Source organism: Nesoenas mayeri (genome assembly GCF_963082525.1).
Source record: "Nesoenas mayeri genome assembly, chromosome: 2".
Classification (NCBI taxonomy): Eukaryota; Metazoa; Chordata; class Aves; order Columbiformes; family Columbidae; genus Nesoenas; species Nesoenas mayeri.
The window spans coordinates 85,650,445-85,674,866 of NC_137543.1; the positions used below are offsets into that span (position 1 = coordinate 85,650,445).

Below are 24,422 nucleotides of genomic sequence, written 5' to 3' on the forward strand. Positions count from 1 at the left end.
TAAAGTACTTGGCTAAACAAACCATTACTCTCCCCTATTAGGATATTTCTTATATGCCAATTAGTCTAAACCTGGGCCTAGATCAATTAATTCTGTGAAGGGTGAGGGATAACGCATCCAAGACAAACTCAGGTTGCTTCCAGAGCCACAGCTTTTTTTCCTGCTTATCTGTATGCACATCTTTTGGAACTACAGTACATTTTGAGTGTGTCTGAAACATCAAGAGATACCACATATATAGATGGATTTCACTCACAAGTTTCTGGTGAGAGAAAAATCTACAAGAAAAATAGCCTTTCTTATTGTGGAGTCTTTAAAATGATGATGGATTTACCACCTGTTCGAGGGACTGATTAATGTATTTTATGTTGTGATGTGGTAATTTCTGACCTGTGGATATAACTGATGGCTACAGTCACTTCCTGTAAACCTGTATCACATGTTATGGAACAGCCCAATGACAGGGTATGGCAAACCATAAAAAACGACTTTGGTGCTTTTGATCAGGTTGAAAACCTGCAACCTAGCTGTTCATTTGGAGGACAGAGAGAGAAGAACAAATTCTGGGTGCTCTGAAATCCAATTATTTGTGCAGAAGTAAGAACACAATCCCTTATCCAGATTTGACTACAGCCTAGCATATAGGGCACAGGAGGGAAGGAGGCATTTGAGAAAACAGGTCTGGTTTCCAGGACTCCCCCCTAGCTATGGGGAAATATAAGTGGAAGGAATGAATTTGCCTCTATTGTGTTTGTATCAGCAGAAGTGAAAGACTACGAAGAATTTTGCTGAACCCTTCTTGAATGAAAATCAGATTTACCCTTATCTACTAAGTAAAAATCAACACCTGCAGCTGATGTCAGCAGTGTTTTTCACTCTCTGGAGAATTTATAACAATAGACAGCTGAACACAAGAACCATATGCTGGAAAAAAGAAGATAAGAAAAGTAAATGTCATTTGCCTTGTTTAATATACAGTCACTTAGGTTACTATCACACAGAGAGTTTGGTTATTTAATTAAGAAGTTTGTGCTGATTTCACAAATTCAAGTCAGGTAAATACATTACCATTTAGCACATACATAAAACTTTTGATTAAACACACATAAATAGAAAATTAAAGCAATGCAGTTACTGCTACTGTAATCCACACTGAAGAATTGCTGCAGTTATTAGGATATCTTTAGAGTTCTTAATTAGCTAAAATGCTAATGAAGAAGAATATTGACTGGGCTACTGTTGGTGCTGTATCCTATCTTCTGTAAATCTCACAAAGGTCTGAAATCACACAGTGAAGGCACTGATTAACATTATATTTATCACTAGCATTGAACTTATTTTCAGTGAGATTTTAGGGTTGACTGAGATGCTACAAGCTCTTATTCCAAGTACATTTCTTGTAATTTTTGTATTAATTAGTTTATTTTGGTTTAGGTAATACTCATTCATCTTCCTTCATAAATACTGTCTTATTTTCTATGTCTATATACATAACCCTCTTTACTTGGAGTAAGTTTTGAGTGATAATTACAGTCAAGTTTCTTGGGGTCAAATTGATTTATACTTTAATACATACTGGGTAGACTAGGACAACTCAATCTTTTTCTGTGCCACAGCTTCAGAATGAATAGTGTAGTACAATCACCATATATGAATAGAAATTTGATGCAAATAGGCAGAGGGCTTTGTAAAAGTAGCACACACACGAGCTTGTGTTTTCCTATATTTTGTATGTTTCTTTCCTCAGCCCAGAAGCTTCAGCTAGAAACTGTGGTTAAAAGTTGTTTGAGGAATCCTAAAAATAAAGAAACTTTCTTTTTTTTCCCCATCTTGTTTCTGAAGGGATCACTTTGGACATACCTGAATAGCTTATGCTTCCTTGTTGCTTCCCATTTCTTACTATACATGCTTACCAATTTCACCTTTAAGGAGACAGAAGCATATTTGAAGGAATCATACTAAAGCTGACAGTTAATGACACTTTGCTAAGTTGATTGTTTATGCCATGTACAGCCTTTTACTGTTTCCCTATACAGCTTTCAGAGTCAGTAGGTCTGTATATATTACAGCAAAAATTCAACGTTTTCTATCTGTCAAACTATTAATATAATGCTTCATTATGTTAATTTTATGAGAAAGTTTTCCAATCTGAAGTTATACATCTGTGTTGTGGTTTAGCAAAACTTTAAATAGAAATACATTTGATATAAAAAGAAAATACCAATGTAACTCTTGGTTCAGCTTTCATTTTCACAGTCTTTTTTAGCTTCCTAGTTTCCCCTATTGACTTGTGATGGCCTCAAACCAAAATAACTAGCATTATTTACACTTTACATTTCTACTGTTATACCTTCAGAAACTGGAAGTAAAACAAACCAAACCAACCAACCAACCAACCAAACAAACAAAAACCCAAAACCCCAGCAAACAAACCCTTGTTTGTGTTCTGGTAGCAGTTTCACCACAACAATGTGGAAATCAGCGTGGTCTTCATCTCCCACTAAAATAAGCTGATGTACCAGTTAAGTGACACTGAAAAGAATTCATTTGACTACAACATTCTCCAAGATGTCTTCACTTTAAAAGTAAGAATGAACAGTTTTCATACTTTCTAGAAGGCAAGCAAATAGGGTCTGATATAGAGGACTTTGGGATATCAGGATTCTCTGCTGGAAACAATTATGTGGGTGGAGGCAGTGGAGGTAAGAAAACTGTAGTAATAACCCTTTTTCTCTAACATAATACAGAAGCACACTGTAAACAATTTAAGTTGTAAGCATTAGTGCAGCACCTACCACAATAGATCTACCATCTCCTTGATATGCCTTCATCCTTTCTTTCCCCACATCTTTCTCTAGGCAATCAAATATATGTTTTCACTGTATTTATTCATAACAATCTCACCAATCATAAGTAGCTCATCTTGCGCTTTTCTCCTCTTTTCATCTTCAACAATGGTTGTAGAAAAGTAAATTGTAAATAATGTTAAATTGGAATGAAGTCTGGCAATTTCTTGCTTCTAAATGGGGAAAACTCATTCATATCACTATGTAATTTGTTCACTGTGTCCATTGATTGTTCTCTCTCCAGTTGATTATATGTCTGCCTAATTTGCAAAGAGTTACCCTCTGTTACAAAGAGCTGAGAACCAGACCAGATGCACAGTTTACAGGAAAGTTATTAAATTAAAATTGAATTAATGAGAAACAGTCAAGTATTTTTAAACATGGGCCTCTGGGGACCTCTTTCCTAAGGCAACATTTTTTTTTTCTTTTTCCTCTATGTTTTCTTTTGCCATCCCATACCAATTTCTGAACTTGGTAATTTATGAGATGTCTTTTCTCTCCAAACGATGCTGATATTTTATCTACTGTGTACAATAATCGCAGTTTTGACAGAAGTTACGGATAAGCCTTAGACACTTTAAGACTTCATGGTCAAATAAAATATTTCCTAAAACCAGTCAGTTACATGTTATAACCACCATTTCTTGGTAAGTACTGAGTGCTACGTAAGTGTAAAGGGTAAGCCAAAAGAGCAACATAATTTAGGGGGAATGGAATTATGCTACAGAACTCTGAGATAGTAGATAACAATTCGCTATGACAAAACAGGCTAATTTGAGATGCACACTTTTCCTAGGTAAATAAATCAAAAAGATTAAGTGAGCATTTCTAAATATGCCAATATTTGTAAGACATACATTGTTACAGAAATAGATAATTGTCACTTCCATAACCATTACCAATGTCTTTGTCTCTGATGATTCTGAGGAAAAGTTGTGTTGAGAACACATTTAACCAGACACACTATATAGAAATAAATTTGGGCAAAAAAATAGAAATCAAGATACTCAGCAGTGCATCTTCTAAGTTATGTCTTCATTCTGACATCTTTCAGATGACTTGATGCTAGATATTGAATGGAATTGGGATGGTATTTGTCATCAGCGTGGTCACTATATACTGAGCAATCTATTATCTGTTTTGGTTTTTGTTTGGTTGGCTGGTTATTCTGTTGTTGTTATGTGGGTTTTTTGTTTACTTTTTAAAATTTGCTCTCTTTTTATCAAAATATTTCATGGTTATCCTCTAATCTGCCGGTTGTTTATAGAAAGTGCAGAATTAACAACTTACGATATGAGAAAGGACACTTTTGACAAGTTCATTTTCCACTCATATAAAGCTTTTGCTTGCTAACATACTCCAGGCCAAATAGAGAAAAAGGAACATGTAGAGTAAAACAAAACAAAATATTTCTACAGAAATTACTTTATTCTGACAGTAAATGGTGGACCTCCCCAGGCCTGCTGACTCTATAAATTGTAGAGGGAAACCACAGCAGTCAAAGATTACTTTAGATCAAATGTATTAATACTGTTTCTGCACTTTCAACATCTGAACCTCCCTCATACACACAAACAGTTTACTAATCTAAAAAAAAATAAACCACAAATTATTTTGTATGTAAAACTGTTTACTAAAACTGGAAATAGGATTTAGAAAATTTGTCTGTTCTTGTTCTTTAGTTTAGTGAATAAAGGACATTATATCTTGTAAACATATTAAAACACACCACATTGTTGCACGTGATTTTCTGTAGGCTTGCTGTAGAACAGTTAAAATTTGAAAAGCTGTTATCGTATTTTATATTATAAATTCAAAATATTTAAGCAGTTTATAGAAGATTACCTGTCATAAAGAAACAGTATAGATTGGTCAAAATTAGATTGCAATATATTTTTTACAAATGTATATGTTCTTACACTGATTTTGCATAAATATCTACAGTCTTACATGGAATTACTCTGTCTCCTAAATTAAAAGCATGTTTTATAATTATATAATTCTAATATAGTGAGGAATAGTTGGATTGTTCTGTTTTACACAACTAGGATTTCATTTCTATAAGATGCTGGATAATGTTTTGCTTCTTTTAGTTGATAAATATGAAAATGGTCCAAATTTTTCACAAACTATGGTGTTGCAAAATTACTTCACAGATTAATGAAGATTTCTCAAATTTGAAGTGCAAAAAAACCCATACATACAAATTAGAAGTAGTTACATGTTGAATATGTGATAGTTTGCAACTGTACTTCAAGTGAACTTGGTAACAGAAAACTGGCAATAGGAAGTGGAACTCTTCATTTCTAGGAAATCACATTCTATTCTCACATCTATCATGCCTGAAAATTCCGTTTATCATTCAGTAGAAACCTCAGAACAGCAGGAAGCTTAAAATACCCTTCCCAATTTGAGCTACCTGATGTTTTTTTGTAGATAGCTTGAACAGACAGATAAAATAAATTAATATACTCTCTAAAGACCTATGTATAGTTGAGGAGCAAGGTAGGGGAATGGCAATGGAAAGATGTGATTTTTTTTCCAGAACCTCTTGTTAGTGCAGTAAAGATCACTGCTCCAACTATTTGCTCATCATTGCCCTGTTTCAAGAGTTTATGAACCCTGGATTACCAGCAGCATTGCTCATATGAGTGATCAAGATGAGGCTGGCAAGATAACACTATTTACATTCACAGCCTGTATCTCTGCTACTCATCTGTATCTGTTTTATTTTAGTATATAGGACATCTTTTCAGCAGATGACCAGCTCTCCAAGACTAGAAAGGAGGAATAAAAAATTTCAAATAAAAAAATTTGCAATCTTAGTAAGTAAAGTGCTAGCTTTAAGTCAGTTTATAGTCTTTGAAAGATTCTTTAGGTAGCAGAGTTACCTGGACGTTTAGTAAGTTTTAAAATATGAACTACACTGTTACCACAGTGTCAAATAGAATTATATTAAAATAACATTCCTAATTTAATTACAAATAAAATGTGTATTATGTACTTACTATTTCTGATAAAATTCCATGTATACAATATATTCCTATTTATACTAAGAATTTTGTTATCTGTTCTAAATAAAGGCAAAAAATATAAAAATCTCATTCTACCTCCTTCCCCATTTTTTCTTTTATTTTCCAATTCAAAATCATGTGAGATTTAGTTTCAGTAATGGCTGCTTGTTTTTAAAGTGGGAAAATTCTAATGTCTTTGGATATAGTCCATTCTTCCCATGCATAGCAGTCCTGACAATTAAAGACTGAGGTTCCTATAATTTAAGTCTCTTTCTTTGCAGCCTGTCAGACAGGCTGCTATAGAGATAATACATGTGGGCCAGAGCCTTGTTTAACTCATATAAGTTAAATGAATTTCTGTCAATAACAATGTGTGTTGGAGTATGTACATGCAAAGGAACAAAAGCCCTACAGAGATTGCTGTAAATTATAGCAAAAATACAAAAAAAAAAAAAAAAAAACCTTTGTAAATACAGGACAGAATGTGCATCTAATCAACTTATAAGTACTTGTATGTCTAATGTAAGCACTTACGTGACTAATGTTAGTACTATAAACAGTTTAACAAATTGCTGATTAGCCAGTGGTGACTTATTGTGTAGGAATCGAGAGGTACTTCCTGATACACAGTGTTGAGAAAGGATGATAGCTTTATGGAGGCTCCAGCCTCCCTAAGGCTTTATGTTAAATGACTTCAGTTCTCCTGACCCATGGGATTGATCCTGCACTCAGCTTTCAGACACAGTTCTTGCTCTGGCTGCTCCCCCAGCTGGCTGAGGTTGTTAAGGAGGTGCATAACAACACAGGGCACTGTAACGGGTAGTTGGATGTTTTAAAGATTTAAAAATAAGTTAGCCTATCTTTATGAGAAAACTAGGTTCAGGTGCTAGTCATAAGTCCTGAGATGTGATTCTTCTTTGGCATATTTTAAAAAAGCTTCTACCTCAAGAAAAGATGAGCAAACTGTACTTATGTCACAAGGTGAGGAGTACCTCAACAAGAATGAATGTGCACTGTTTCTGTGTGGTGCGAGACAAAATCATCTGACCAAGAGAATGATGGTAGATTTTGTATTTGTCATACAAATATGTTTACTTTTAACTTTTTTTTTTTTCTGAAAAGAAGAATCAAATACAAAATCAGATCAAATATGAAAACAAGAATAAAATATTTTTAATGAACTTTGTATATGGATTACATACTTTTCCACATTATATGTCAAGATATCCATACCATATTTAAGTTTATTTTCTCCGTATTGTCTGTGGAGTTGGCAAGTTGACAGGGAGTTTTTATTTTTGAGTGCTGCATGCACTAGGTTATAGTGTAAAAAAGTGAAGAAATGTAACAGTATCCACCACAATTGCCCTTCATACAGGTGAAGTAATCAGAAGATGTAACAACCCAGCTACAAACATGGAGGTAAACACTGGCAGAAATACAGAAAAAATAAAACAAGGAAAGAAGTGGTATAATATAATTTATCTGGCTCTAGTGACTATCTAGAATAACAGCTTTACTGCTACTGAACAATATTTTCTCAAGTAGATGATATGTCATTTTTTTGTACTTGGAGAAACCAAAAAAATGTTTGGATTCTTACTGTCCCCGCCTGAAAAACACTCAGGTTACCGATCTATGGCCAGATGTGACTGTAAACATATATCTAAGGAAAATATGATGCTGATGCACGTAAAAAAAGGATCTGTGGGTTTCTGTAAATGAAATTAGAAAAACAGACTTCCAAAGTGGAGAATTATATGAGAATTTATAGTTTGTGGGTCAACTTCAATACCTTGTTTTGGCTTTGGTTTTAGGAACTTTTTCATAATGCTGCTATATGGCAAACTAATCAGTGCCTGTAAGTTCACAGGGATACAGTTTTGAACTCTTATTAAGAGGTGTAGTAGGAAAAAGACTGTTAAATGCCACTCACTGCTTTGAAAATTTACCTCCTAGTGTTCTTGAAAATTATTTCTCCTGAGTGGAGAGGACTAGAAGGAAGGAAGTAATTAAGCGAGGTAAGATGCGCCTAACCAAAAAAAAAAAAAAAAAAAAAAAGCAAGTAGAAACTGAAGTTGCTTAGATCAGAGAATTTATAGGTGATTTGGGGAATTTCAGAAGCTGTCATCCTTACAACCCCCTTCCTGTACACTGCTACAAGGTGACTGGTTGCCTTATCTGCAGTCAATAAATAGGAAGACAAGTGTTATTTTGCAGATAGAAACTTGGGAGTTTTACACCCCCTGTTATCTTCAAAAAGGAGACTTCTGGTAGTTTCTGGACAGATTATTCAAAGAAATATCATTTTTTGGTTTTAGCTGGCCATTTTAAGTACTATGCTAATATCTTCTACCGTCACTTGTGTTCTTATGAGTTTGGAGCTATTTTTTGTGTATGACTGAGTCTCAAATTTGCAATTTTTCCAACAGTGAAACAGAGGATAACCACTACTGGCCCCAGTTATAGTCAAGATTGTACAGACTTATTCATATATGCTGAATGATTTGGTCTGTAATAACAATACATATATTTATAGAATTCTTCTTTTCTACCTCCCTGAAGCTACACACTGACCAAGATAAAGGAGATGGAAATTTAAAATACATATTAACAGGAGATGGGGCTGGCAGTCTGTTCATTATAGATGAAAATACAGGAGATATTCATGCTGCAAAGAAATTGGACAGAGAAGAAAAATCCCTGTATGTGCTACGTGCCAAGGCCATAGACAGAAAAACTGGAAGACAAGTGGAGCCAGAGTCTGAATTTATCATTAAAATCCATGATATCAATGACAATGAACCAAAATTCACCAAGGACACATACACCGCCAGTATTCCGGAGATGTCTGGAGTTGGTAGGTAAAAACTTATATTTATATAAAATACAAATGGGTTTGAGTTCATTTGGAACTTTTAAGTAATTTATTACTTGAGACACTTAATTTTAGCTTGTGTGAATATCCATGGAACAACTTACGGTGCCAGTAATGTATCACAGATTATTGATTCCTGCTTTTATATATTTGTTTCATTTTCATTCACTTCTTAATCTTTTTGCCACATTTCAAGCTACTATTTACTTTTTTAAGCCTATCAGAACCATCAAGGAATGTATATATGGTTGTCTTATCAGTTACTACATAGTTTTGCCACAGCTGAGAATATCACTTGCATAAAGTGTATCCTCTTTGTGTTTGTAAAATCTAATTTACCAAATCTTTCTGCATCTTTAGAGACAGAGAGAGCCTTAAATATGTAAGTATATAAATCATCATGTATCAAAATTATGCTGAATATGTTTCTGCAAATACCTGTTTTTAAATATTATTTTTCCTCTTTGGTATAGATATCAATAGTTGTTCTTTTTTTTTTTTTTTTTTTTTTTTATGTAGACTTGTCTGTTTGGGTTTTTTTAAGATATCAACCATACGAACACCTTCTTCAAATAAATAACTCTTTTTGTTTAAAAAATGCATTTCTTTATGGATAAACATAGCTGTTCACAACAGCTGTAATGAGTAATGAGAAGTGAAAATGTGGAGTGATAGAAGACAGGTGAAAAGCATTGTATCAAAGGAAAATAGTTCTCTGAGTTTTGTTTAAATAATATAAATTGATAGATAATATTCACCAGCACACATTCATCAAGAGTTATGATTGCCTAAGTGCTCCACTCTTTTACAATACAGACAGTCTCTCTGATGAGATGAGTAAACAAAAAGTACATAGGCTATGGGAAACAACTAACATGAATTCTCAGGAGTTATTTACTTATCATGAATTACTGTAATGGTTTGCAAAATCAGTCCTGGATGATGGCATTGATAAGAGGGACAATAAAATACCAATCAACATTTGTGACTAATATGTATCTTTGCAAAATAATTTCCAGAAGCCAATAATTATCTCTGAGAGCAGTAACAAAAGTATAATGGAACAGGACTCTAGTTTATAACTCTCTTTTATAAAAATAAGAAGGGAAGAATTACACTACTACATGTAATACAGAGAGACCAAGAATCATTCTTTAAAAGATAGATGAAAAATTGAGAAACCATTCAGAATTTGCTTTGCTGATAATCTTTGAAGGAAAAATGTTGGCAGTGAACCTGTCATATTTAATTTTAAATATATTTGCAAGGAAGAACCTCTATAGGAATAGATAGCATAAAAGGCATGATGTCCATCTTTATCCTTATCACTTAGTCCAGCTTGACCCTCCATTAGAGTCAATAGAGAAGCATGAATAGAAGGATCCAGTGCTTTGATACTGCCTGTGAAATTTTAAGTCTAAGAGATGTCTATATTTGATGAGGATGATGATAGTATAAGTACTATTACGTACTTTAAGCTGAGAAAGTGTCCATAAAAGACCCCCAAAAAAAGATGAGTTTTACTGTGAAAAGAGAATTAGAGGAAAATGATTTAAATAGTAAAAAAAGTCCCATAGCTTCCAATATGAAGGCAAAAAAGGGATCTGAGTTACTCTTTGCTCTGTTTTGTTGACATTTGCATTTGAGAATATAAAAGCTACACTGGAATGACCATTCTTAGAATTTGAATTTGAACAAGTAGAAGTAGTTTTGTAATTTCTTAAATTAGCAGAGTATAGGAACCCAAATACAGATCAGTCCATCCAAGATGCAGAAATTCTATTCTTCTGAAGTCAGTCATAAAAATGCTAATATATTCCTTTTTGGAGTTCCTTTATTCTCCAGATAAGGAAGAATACCTTAACTCGAGAAAATTACTTGTATGTGAAAAGATGAAGTTCTTGCCATAAGTAGAATACAACTTACAGGTGAGCAGGTGGTACTCTTGTAAATCCTCCCATAAAGCACACAAGAGAATACATAAAATACAGAATGAAGATACTGTAGTTCTTGAAATATCTAAACAAAAGAAAGCTACATGAATGTAAGCCAGCAGATATACACGGGGCAGCATATACAACAAAATGCAGGGAAAAGAAGAAAAGAGAGTGTTTAACAAATATTAAACTCAAAACTGATACTGTGTGGCAATGGGCTATGTAAGTAGCTCCTGGTTCCTACTTTCTACATTGGTTAAGATACCAATTAAAAAATCTCCAATGCACTATGAAAGCATCATTTAAGCAGTTGCAATTATTCTTTGTTCAATAGATATGATTTAATGAACAACCACTAGCTTTTCTTTCATCTGGATATGTAGTCCAAATATATATATATATAAATATATATAATTTTTTTTTTCCCTGAATATACAGTTTATTGCAGAACATCACAAATTTACAACATTGTCAATTATGCAGGTAGGTTCATTATACCTCAACAGTTAACCTCACGACAAGCTGGTCAGTCAAAAATGTATGGGAAAACCTCAGTTTCTTCCCATCCTTCAATTTATTCCAATTTTGTGTCTTAAAATATTTTTTTTGTTAACTATTATATTTATTATGTTTGCCAAGTTCAACAAATATGACAGGAAATATTTATGAAAGCTTAGGAAAATGTCACTAAGACTGAGATGTTGAAGAGGAATCATCACTAGCAGAGTTTCTAGCAGCATGTGTTTCTGTTATTCAAATGACACATCATACTGTATATTTCTCACTGTGTAACTGACTGTTTCTTGGAATAACTAAATCTAAAACACACAAGGGAAAATGATAAGTCAACACCTCTGACAGAATGTGTGATTTTCAGTACCAATAGGCAAACCTCACTCATGTTTAACTAGTTTGATAGTAAGAACAGTGAATATGTAACATGACTCCTCAGCACAACATATCCAAGCCTGAGGGGAAATATGAATACTAATTTGTGCATTAGTTTATGTTGATCCTATGTTGTATTATCTGCACTGAAGCCATTAAGCTATACATAAATTAACCTTGCTATGCATAAATGGGATCCAGTCGTATCTCCAACAGCATTATGGATATACCTAAAATACTATGTAGCAAAGTTAGTACTTGGAGCAATCAAAACCACTGAAGTGAGCTGTCTGCAGTGCCATTTCAGATAGCTTTTATGGAAACGATCATGCTAAATGCTCACAGTGATATTACCTTAAAAAATTAAATGAGAAAGTGAGTTTAAGAGATTCTAAAACTCAATAACATGGGATTTCTCATTAAAATCAGCTACTATACTAAAGATCCGGAAGATAATAACTGCTGTAGCTTTATTTTTAAAGAGTGTTAGAATTGACTGGAAGTGTCCTCTGTGATTTATGTCACACTAGGCAACTTGGTTCACTAAAAAATAGTTCAAAAAGATGAGAAAAATGTGCTAAACAGACTCATAAAAGTTAATCAAAACATAATATAGAACGTAAAGGAACCAAAGACGTTCAACATTTTAAATTCATGGAATGCCAAAGCTATATGATACAATCTTGGTCACAATGAAGAGCAGGTGGATTTGAAGAAAAACCTGTTCCAATTTGACTGTATTTTAGAAATACTATAAGAGGAAACTTCAGAGAAGCTAAATACAAAGTATGCATATTGAGAATAATCTTTTGATTTCCTCTTCATGTGGAAGGAAAAGTACGGCCCTCATCATACTTAAAACCTACTCATTTAATCTTCAAGATTTATGTGAGTAAAAGTTATGAGCCAAGTATTTTTTCAGGTAAAATATGATTCTTAAAACAAACAAACGAGCAAAATAAAACCAACCAACCAAATAAACAAACCTACCAAAAAATAAAAAAAAAAAACAACCAACGAAAAAAAAAATAAAACCAAAACAAACACAAAAAACCAAACCATACCAACCAACCAATCAAATAAAATATAATCAAAACTAACCTTATGCCTCATTGTGAATACCAATTTTCTCTAGGATATAAATAAAGTTCTTAGGAAATTTTTAAAAAGGAAAGTTAGCAATGAGATGTCATATGGAGTTCAACTGCTTTTGACTTCTTGGTCAATATTACTACATCCTCCTGTACCTTGCTAATTTTAATGATTAAGTCCTATCATTTTTTCTCATTAAACATTTTTAGTATGTAGCTGATGAGTATTTCACAATGTATTTTTAATCTTTGAATTGATCTTATTAAGAGAAGGCATAATGCCTAATTTAATTTAGCACTAATTTATTCATACTTAATTGCTGCTTTCTAAATTTTATGGATCTAACCAAAGGCACCTCCTGGTTCAGAATTTCTACATGATAAGATTTGTATAATGTAAAAGCATAGAGGGCCATATTTTAAATGGCTCAATTTAAAATTTATATTTTTTTCCATTAAAATACTTTTATTGCAAATATAGCCAGAATAGAAGAGTTTTTCTTTAGTTTAACAATTAAGTTTGATAGAAGGACATTATATATGAAATAAAGATATGTCCCTTTTCAACTCAGACATACAGGATTACAGGGTGCTTAAACACGTCTTGTATTTAACAGCTACTCTAAATAAAAAATATATACAAAATACGTACACACAAAGCAAAAGAGAGAAAAAAAGAGATGAAATCACAGTAAAACACACAGGGTAATATGCATTGATGCTATCATTTTTATTACTGTGCTGTTGTCTGTAGAGCAGTAGTATATACTGCAGCATCCATTACACAATGATTGTGTTAGAAGTTTCATTATTGTTGTTCACTATTTCTATAGTGTCTCTTGAGAATCTGTAAGCATAACAACTACTACTGGATTTAAGCAAGACTGTATTCTGATGATTAGTTTTATTTATATCATGTTTTCAGCATCACATAATCATAATCACTTATTTCTGAAGAACAGTTTGTTATTTTGTGTGGGAAACTCTTACAAGAACAGGTATGTTTTATGGTAATTTAAAAAAAGAAAAAAAAACACGAAAAAAAGAAAAAAAAAAAAAAGAAACTGAACCAAATACAGTAACCATCACATTTTCTATTTCTGGATTTGCTTATGTGAGTAAGCATTAATCTGCAGATGTGTGTCAAGGATGAATTGGATGCAGCTCTCGTCTTCCATATTTCACCAGGAAATAATTATATTTTCTCCTCTGCATATTTTGCCTGGTTTCAGATGCTTATAAAAGAAGCTATAAATTACTTTCTTGACTTTACCAGAAGTATACGGAAACTATTTTGCTAACTTGAAAAATTTCAGAATGCTAACAGTTGCTAATAGTTAACATAAATGCTGTGTTAAAATGAATTATTGAGTTACCTTTAAGAGAAAGATATATTTCAAATATTTTATCCACACTTTCATATTTTACATTCTGCAGTTAAAATGTAGCATTAAAATTCATTTAACTGAAACTAAGTACAGTGGCAGAAATCCTGTAGCTAGAATACTTGCTGTATTTCTGTTTGCATTTGCCACCATAACTAAAGAATTTCAAAATTTCTGTAACTGTCAGAATCTGCATAAGATTCTCTTTTCTAAATGCAGTATCTTATTGTCTTTTAATTTATCTTCTTTATTATTTATTATACAAGTTTTTAGAATGAAAATAAAAATTTCTTTCAAAAAATAAAGACATAAAATGAGAGCTCAATGCCTTTCTTTAAATAAAGCACCAAAGTGAAAAAGGCAAAAACCTCTTTTTATTAAACAGTTAAAAGTAAAAATGTAGTATTCTAAGAAATTTGGGGCATTTTGGGGCTTTGTCAGTTTTTCACATGCATTCTGTTCACATGCATAGCATTTTTATTTACAATAGGCTTGCACTACATTTTTATTAGGAAAATATATAGAATGCTTTATAAATATTTTGTATATGGCATAAGGCAGAATTTTTTCAAAAGAGTATGTGAGGGTGCTGTAAGACTTTGTATTTCCAGTTATAAAAAAAAAAAGAAAATCATTGGAACACTAAAGAAATCTTATTTAGATCATGATTTTTTTTTCCTTAAATTATTCCATCATTTGCATAGTTATGTATATAATACATGTAGCATTTTCGGAGCAAAAAGGAGGTTTACTCTGCAAGGAACATACTTGCTAGATCTCTGATACTATAAACAATTTTTTTAATTTGTACAGCTCCACTGACTTCAAGCTAGTTGTTTTGTAAGTGTTAGGATCTCCACACATAGACCTTATTTCATGATTAATGTACATGATTTCTGTAAAATTTGAATGTCCATGTATAACTACTATTTTTTTCCTGAGATTTGTGCTTAGTAAGATAAACAAAATCTTATATCATGTACATGTTTTGGCTCTTCAAGAAACAGACTTAAACCATCGTCAGAGGAAAATCTATGAGTTTAAATACTCCCAAATAATTATGTGATTTCAAGAAACAAAGCAACATACATTCTGATACAAATGAAAAGCAGTAGTTTCCTTTTAAGTTCCAAACAAGTAACATAACTAAGTTTTAGCAATAACATTTTGGCATGATTATCATTGTAAAGCTCAGGTCAAGATTCAAAACAAGGTTTGAAATTAAAAGTAAACACTGAATTTATATATATATATATATTTTTTTTTTTTCTATTTCATCATTTTGTTCATTTTATTTTTATGTAAATCATTTCACCCATGAGTGATACTACTTTATTCTTTGTAACTGAATAAAAGATAAACACTTAAGAAAATAATATAAGCTATCACACAAAAAAAAAATAATATCTATATGTTATCTATATATACATGAAAGTAAGAAGGAAAGTTAAATAAATCTTGTTCATAAAATTTTGAAATTCCTCATAAGTCATCAGAAACAGCATAGTTCCTTTAAAGTTTATCAGAATGTACTAATGTCACACTTGAAAGAACTGAGAGAAACTGCACATTCAGAAAAATGAGGGACAAAAATCAGCCTCAACAAGATTCAAACCATGCTTCTGAAGAATTCAAATAATTCACAAATTTGAAATTTTAACATTACAGAGAATCAGACCTCAAGCTACAGCCAAAAGTATTAGCTCTCTTTTTCTTCTTTTGGTCTCTCTGCTCCTAGTTGTGCTGTCTTATACCTTACTTAGTGTCCCTCTAAACCCAAAAGAAGAAAGTTTGAGTGAAAGAATCAGAAAAATTGATTGTTCAAGGTCAATAGTATTTTTCTGTTTCTTTTGTTCCCTGGGTCAGGTCATATGAAGTTAGATGCCAGAGCTGATGCTGGGGAGGTTACAAGAGCATGCAAAGTTTAACAGGTAAAAGCAGGAGAGACGGTTTAATATAGCAGTAGCTGACCTCAGCTAAAAAAATCACGTGATGTGTTCATTTTTCTTCAGCTACAAAATCCTAATATCTTCTAAACAGGATGCCTCGCTTCCTTTCTCTCTTTTTTTTCTTTATTTTTTTCTCTGGGGGGAGGTAGGGGGGAAGTTTGGTTCCTTATTAAGACCAACAAGTCAGAGGCAGCACAATGGGAAAACCAGAACCATCTATTCACCCTGTGTGAGTGATCACTCCCTCTTGGTGCTGGAAGAAATTGGGGTTTTGTAGAATTGCTGTCAGCAAGTAAAGGCAGCTAGCACTTCCAGTAAACACAGGAAGATATAAATAATTTCCATATTTCTGTCCTGTGGGAACTGAGCTGCTGTCAACTCATTGTTTAACTTTGTTGCCTTCTCTAAGTTCTCATAAACCTCCACCTGCCGACCCCTTAGGAGATGCTGGTCTAAACTATTTCCCATAGGAAGAAATAAGGTGACAGGAGTTCAAACGCAGCAATTAGTAAGCAGGATGGATGACTTGTGAAGCACTATATGAGGCATTTAGGCTTTGTAAATTAGTTGTTTTAAATTTTGGAAATGAATTCTTAAGGTGACCACAAATTCATTTCATCCCTATATGTCTCAATTTCCCATCAATTAGCAGAAGGGTAGAACAGCTCTACTCCATAGATATGTTGAAACATGTTCAGCTACTGCAGCAACAGACATCACAGCACCCTTGGAGTGACAATCTTTTTTGCCTAGTGGAATTATCAGGCCTGGGCTGTGTTAAGTGTGGTCCCTTTATATGTCTCTGAAATGATTCAGTGTAATACCCTTTGCCTGGCTGCTTTATTACAACACATGTATTATTTCCCATTATCTGTGTACATTGAAAACAAAACAAAACAAAAAGAAAGAAAGAAAGAAACAAAAAAACCCCAGAGGTCTGAAACTTTCTAGATTAGAGCCTGAAATTAGCCTTAAAAATACCTGTATCATACACTAAAAATTGTTTGATATATCCATTTTCCTTCCTTTTATTTCAGTAAATTTTCATCTATAACACTATAATCTCTGAACAAAAGCATAATGGGCCTGAATTCTTTACATCAGCACTTTTACTCACACTGCAATGCAGTACAATAGGATATGTTCTGCATTGTCAGAGATGTTGTCCTTAAGATAGGATGTTAAACCACAGTCCTTTTAGCTTTTTATCTTTCATGGCTTCACATCTAAAAAGTAAAACTCTCATTGACATTCTGGAAATATTAAGGAACAGCCATGTTGCTTCATCTGGTATATATACCTCTTGATATGAACCTACACCCTTTATACATTCTTTGATATAAACGTGTTGTTACAGTTCACAGCCATGTGAAACCTCTTTTCAGAGCCACAGTAAATACTGAGTACCTATGCATGATGCCAGTTTACAGACACGTAATTTATTCACTTATGAGATCTTGCAGCTACCAGCCACCAAATAATTTTTCATCTTTTAAGACAGTCGAAAGTATAATAGGTGCAGTGAGCCCCTTCTCACATTCATGTGACCATATTGGAGCCTACGGCATTTGAACTGCTGGTAGTAAGGACTGAAATAGCCGGTACTAATTGACGTTACTAATATTAGGAATACCTGCACATTTATCAGAAGGAAAAGGTCAAATAGGTGCATACATGTGTTGTATCCTTTCTTAAAACTAAAACATGGCAGACATTAAAATAAGCAAGTCAATAGTGAGAAGAGGTAATATGGTAAGGGCAGGTCTTGCTCTTAAAGTGCTAACTTTAATGGTAAGCAACTCAGATATACTTTGATTAAACAGGATAAAAAAAAAAAAGTGAAATAATACTTCTTAATATAATTTGTAAATTGCATTTTATGGCTACCTATAATCAATTCTCAAACAGATTTAACTTATATATAATTAATTACAATTCCTGACTTAGATTTGTGTGTCCAGTCTCCTCGGACTACTACAGATCCAACATTTGAGAAATTCCATTCACATAAATCATTTAAATGAAGAAAAGGATTTTTTTTTCAGACACCTGAAACAACACAAGTAACTTGATTACATGGTGTTAGCAAAGAACCCTGTGCATAGATGTGTAGTATCCTTTCTTAAAACTAAAACATGGCAGTCAGTTTAAAAGCAAAGTCAGCTTTTCGAATACAGATCTTAGTTCTGGAAGTTATGCAGCTAAGTGTAAAATGCTGGGTTTATGTTTTTTAAATCATGTAAAGCATGCGTCTATTTTGAAAGTAAAGCACAAAGGTAGGGTAGTTTGTGTTTTGTTGTTCGTGGTGTTGTTTTTCTACCAGATTTCTCTATAACTTCAAAGTATTTCCAAAATATGTAAACTAGATACAAAGGATCATATTTGAGTGTAAGAGCAAATACATCTTTTCTTTACTTAATATAACATAAATTAATGCTATTAAGTGTCACACACAATAGAATGTACATAAATATGCTTTGACATGATTTTCAGTCTTCAAAGGAGATAACAGTCTCATCAAACACATCAATTTGTCACAGAAGTCCATTTCATGATCTATACACTTCCACCCTTAGCCCCCAGTTTTAGTATAGCTACTGAGAAATTAAAGCTTTATATCATGTGAATCGGAATGATTAGGACTACTTCTATTACAAATGATTTAGCTGCAGCATACCACAGCCTAAGAGCAGAAAACTCAGGAAAGCAACATTACTCCTGCAAAAGAAGTCCACTATTCTTCCTTAAACTGACCATCAAATGGCTCTCTACTGAGATGGAAGAAGTATGAGTGTCTGCTCATAATGGATATAGTATTGTTATATAAGTAAATTTCTTACTTAAAATGTGCCCATACAAATATATATGTATATGTGTATGCATATATGTATATGTGTATGCATATATAATAGATGTCTATGTTTATATATATTACAGAAATATAATATACTTCTTCCAATTAAATGCTGAAAATAGCTATGGGAATTAATAATAAGCTTTTAGCAACATAGAAGTTGAATTATAGAGACATATCTGATTTTCTTTGTACAATTAACAATTCAACTTGAATTCTATTATACATCACCAATTCTCCTTGCCAATCATGTAGTCATTTCAGAATTTTTCTGTGTCATACACAGCCTTCAGAGTCAAGAAAATGAAGGTAAGAAAAGGCTTGTCCTGGACTATCTTGTCTAAGTTTTGTTTATTGGAAAACTACTCTATATTATTCTCACTGATACTCATTTTTTACTTAAGGACATGGAACAAGATAGCTTACAGCATTTCTCATGGCAATCACTGTTTTGTTGTTTTTTTTTTAATATCTAGCCAAATGCACATCTGCCAGTTTTCACAATCATGGCAATCCTGATGCTCACATTTACCTTACTTGCTATCTATTTAGAGGACTCAAAATACTTTCTGGAATAACTTTTTTCCTACAACTTCATAAATCTGTGACACAGTGAAACTAAGATCAAACATGATTATGATCTGTGCAAGTATTAGTTTTATTCTTCATTAAAGTTGTTGATATCCTCATGTTTAAAACACATATTGGTCACGCCTAATTGGTAATTTAAGCAAAACAACCTAAGTTGCTGTCCACTGATGTATGTACACGTGTCGATATCCTGCACTTAAGCAACAGAGTTGCTGCCAAAACCCCATAAATTCCCATCAAAACTTCATGCCAGAAAGCCAATGCCTTTAGTCTTTTTCAACCAGGAGTTTTCAAATAAATGAGATTTGTCCAAGTGAGATCACCAGTATGTCATTTACTGTGGCTGTAATCTTACAATCAATAGCCAATGCACTTGTGACCAATTTACAAACATGTCATTTGACAGATTATTGTCAAGACATTTGAACACTTTTCAAGATAAATTAAATGTTTAGAAATAATAACCAAAAAGTCCCTAGAGTAAGCCTACTTAATATTCTAGGAGTGTTGTCTTTATATACATGCACACACATATATGCTTACATTTATATGTACTTATATATACCCATGTAAAATCTAAAAGTGTTTTGCTTTTGTCTAAAAATAGTTCTCTAACTGATGTGATTTTTTAAAAGACCATGACAAAGATAACATTGGAATTTGTTTAATTTTTCTCTGTTTTAGACTCAGTTTCTCTTCCCAGTTACAGCTGAATGAGAAAGAGGTTCTAGTTCTCAGTCATAGATAGAAATTTATAGTAAAGAGACCATCCAAAATCTAATAAAAATGATACAAAAGCCAAGCTCAGGAAAAAAAAAAAAAAAAAAAGCAAATGAAAAATAGGTGCAGAAAGCTAACTTGTTTTGTTCATAAAAAAATCATAAACCTATCTGTGTTGCATTGTAAAATACAGAACTGTACAGGCATGTATGTTAGAAATGCAAATGTTAGCCCTAAAAAAGTGGCAGTTATTGAAAATTGATTCTTTTAAGCTCGCCTTTTTGCTCTAAAGTGAAACCTTTGGAGTAGGGGTGTCAAACTCATTTTCACCGGGGGCCACATCAGCCTCGCTACTCCTACATTTGTACAGACCTAAAATTACATTCAGCCCTTTGAAGGAAACCATGAGTCTGATGTGGCCTCCGGTGAAAATGAGTTTGACATCCCTGTGTTAGAGATTGAATGGAGGAGTCCATGTAACTTCATTTGAAAAAACACAACGGCAAAGCAAAAAGCTTCTTAAAGCCGTGTGACAACAACGAAGGCCCCTGAGATTAGTGAAGAAATAACCTCGCTATGTTTATTTCATTATTTTATAAATTAAAAATTATAAACAGAACTACAAGCTTGATTGGAATTTTTGACTAGGAATTGGGATTTTTAATCAATAGTTTACCATGCTGTAGTCTTTGCAAACTACTACTTCTATTAGGATCAATGGGAACAAGTTCTTCCCAGGTTTATCATAAAAACAGCTGAAAACACTCTCTCTCTTTTGGACTATCCTGGCAATTAAGATGTGGCAAAGGACCATGATCACCAGCTCTTGCATTTAATAAGGAAATAAGCCTTGAATGGTTTTTAAGTGGTGGAGTTCCTGTGGCTGACTTACTGTCCTGTGACTGATGGCAGCTAACATTCCATAAAGCTGGCCAATTTCCACATACATAAAAGCATTCTGGTCAGAGAAAGAGTAACCAAAGTAATTAACTGCCATGTTATGTCTTTACTTGGTGCTCCTTCAACATATTGGTTTCATTAGCAACTAATTCCAATTGGAACAACCTTACAACATGCATAGCAGATCCAGATCCAGAAACATTCTACTGTTTCATCATTATTTTGAATACAAATTTTAAGGATAATTTTGTGATTCATGCTTTTCATTATTTGTTTTAATTTATTTTTGAACATAGACTTCAGATACCTGCTCTGCCTAAAAGAAGAGTGTTTTCTAATTGTAAATATGTAGAACGTTGAACAAAATGAAAAAAGAAAAAAATTCTAAGCTGCAGTTCATCTATTATGGATGTCAGATCACTTTATACTGTACCTCTTTAGTCACTAGGAAATGTGATGTAAAAGCTAGTCAACATTAACACTTGAAAGAATCTGACTACTCTTTTCTCTTTTCACTGCCATTTCATGGCACCGGCATTGCTGTTTCAGAAGTGACTTTCTTTGTGGTCAGAAGAGGAAAAAAAAGGTTCATAAAAGCATAAACATACACAGGGTTGTTCAGCCACAGGTACTTCAAACTATTTCTCATTCTTTTTACTGTTTCCCACCTGTTATTGCATCCATAACACTTTTCAAATTCTCATGCAGGATATCTGATGCACTTCACAGTTACAATTACTACCAAAGGAAAACTAAAGTTACTGTATCAAGATATTGAACAGCAGGAGGGCAAGGGCTAGAGTCTTTGTTCAGTTTTAGCCTTTCTTTTCCAGTTCAATTTCAGATGTTATGTTACAATGGCATATATATTATATTCACTGACAAAAGCCTCTGCTCTACACAGCATTTCAGGCAGATTAAAGACAGAGTAGTTTAGTCACATTGTATCTTTCTATCTGGTGGGACAATCATTACTTTAACACAAATTCTGACAATACAATCAAAAAGGTGACTTCATTTTGTCATAGAGAAGGAAGCATTGAGCAAAACCCCAAGACATCAAAACACAATACACAAAAGAAATTACGAGAATTGTTTTCCTACTATGTTTACAAAATACAAGGGATTGTTTAGACAGTAAAGTTCCATAGAAATAGCATCTCATATTTCTGGAATGCGTTACAAGGTCCATCTGTTTTTATGGGTATGGAGTGAAATGGAGAAGAAAAAGTAGCTCTGAGGGAATAAGTAAGGTTGTACTAGGCAGAATAGCTTTGTTTTCTGGCGTCTTTCGTAAAGTACTTTTAGTCACATTAGCAGGGATTACAGTCATGGTTTATGTACACCACAATACTGCAAAGATTGTGATTCCTGGATGGGAGATCAGTGGGCCGCCAAAACAAAGGTACAGTACATCAGCTGACTTCTCAATTCACCATTATGTGACACTATATACACAAAAAATGGGACAGCATATTTTCAAGTGAAATTGTCTCCTCGTACCTGTATGTCAGACTATTAAGAAACATGAACTTGATAATATGTTATTTATTAAATATTGCATCTTCTGTTTTGTGCTACATTTGCCTCCTCTCTTTTTTTTTTTTTCCTTTTTATATATTTCTTCTCCATATATATATATGGTTGAACTACATTTTAAATTCCTTCTTAATTTTTCAGTGTCATGTTGTTTCTTTGTTGAGGCTGGTTCCTCAGGTTCCTTATTTGTTCTAAGCTGGATATTTTTTTTTTTTTTTTTCTTCCGTCATGCTCATTTATTCTTCTTCTAGCTAGGATTATTTATCTATGTAGCTGTTGACACTTGCTCCTTTTCTGCTTTTACTCATTTCCTTTACTCTTACAAATCTTTCATGCTACTGACTTTCTGGTCTTTTCTGCATCAAAGAAAAACAAGTTTAGCAAAATCTCCACTAAATTGTGGTCCTATACAAATGAGCAAACTTCATCTTGCAGTTCCGTATTCCTGAAGACTTCTAGGTAGAGCTGTCTTTCAGTCAAAACATAAGAGTTATGTCTCAGCCTTATTTAGGCTTGCCCTTTGTGTAGAAAGCAGTCTGAAGTGATGTAATCCAACTCATGTGGTAATGAGATCCTTGTTGGTCAATTCTACATGTTCCTAAACATTTTAGGCATGGGTAGTACCATATGACTGCTCCTAGTTCATATCTCCAGCTGATTGCCTAAGAACAGAGGCCTATCTCAAACTATCTCCAACTGTTCTCAAACCCAAAAGTGATTTAATACCTCTTGATATTTCTGTAGCTCACTTAAAATTTCACTCATGTCTTTAGCAGGATCTTCTCCATAGTATGTCCACATGAAAATAATCTTTAGAGCCAAGTTGTCTGAGCTAACATCTGTCCACTTACCTTCTTTAGGCTTTTAACCAAACAAAATTCCTGACTTTGCCTCCAGAGGTTCTCCAGAGCTCTCCCAAATCTTTTTAGCCTGTAAAAGTAATCCACTTCTAAAATCTTCCATCCATGAATAAAGTTGATGAACAACAGATTGCCATTGTGCTTGACAACAGGAAGAAAGCACAACAGCTTCTCCTTTAGGGAGACAAAGTACTTCCTGCCTCTCCACTTACCCAGCTGGTCTTCTATTTCTGAAAATGAAATAGCCTTGAATGGAGCTCTCACTTAAACAGAGATACACACACACACGCTGTCATAGTTAATGCAAGGCAACAATAAACAGTGGCAAATACTCTCTATTAATCCCTCCCCCACCCTTTCCTGATAGGAAAGATGATAAGGAGGAATAAGGAAGAGAGATTTCACAAGTTGGGGACGGTTTAAAGGCTTTACCAATGCTACTAATAAATAGAAAAAACATGTAAAATACACAAAACCCAATCTTGAATGTCCCAGGTAGTAGTGTTTAACCCCTCCCATGGTGTGCAGAGCTGGCGTGGCTCCAGCAGCTGTAAGGCAGGCACACAGAAGTCATGGAAGGGACTTCACAGCAAACCAGAAACTGGTTGCAGAGATTTCAGGGCCTCCGACGTAGGATTGCAGGCAGACAGGCAGGGTCCTCTCTAGATGCTGGCCATGATCGAAGACAGTGAGACCCTCGTGATCTCCTTCTTATGTAGGGTGTATGATACTTATGGGATGGAATAATCAGTCAGTTTTAGTCACCTGTTCTGTCCACCCCTTCTTGAAAAAATGCCCCTCTCCATTACGGGATATTATGAGAGCTCTTAGTTGTTATAGCAATAAATCTAAATATGAGCTCTTTCAGCATTACATGGAACATCTTATCAGGTCCGAGCACAGTGTCTGAGAAAAAATGTGCAGCTAACTGCAGGAAAGTGCAGTTACTTAGAAGAACTTAGCTGAAATG

At 33.6% G+C, this 24,422-nt stretch overlaps 1 protein-coding gene across 1 annotated transcript in view; it reads left to right on the forward strand.

The window, feature by feature from the left end:
• The window catches only part of CDH9 (cadherin 9), a gene marked incomplete at its 5' end in the record, with an annotated part of 68,403 nt that overhangs the window by 14,959 nt on the left and 29,022 nt on the right, over window positions 1-24,422 (forward strand). Inside the window, one exon of the mRNA XM_080339414.1 lies at window positions 8,426-8,720. Coding sequence (XP_080195540.1) covers window positions 8,426-8,720 — 295 coding nt within the window. The remainder of the gene's footprint in view (window positions 1-8,425; window positions 8,721-24,422) is intronic.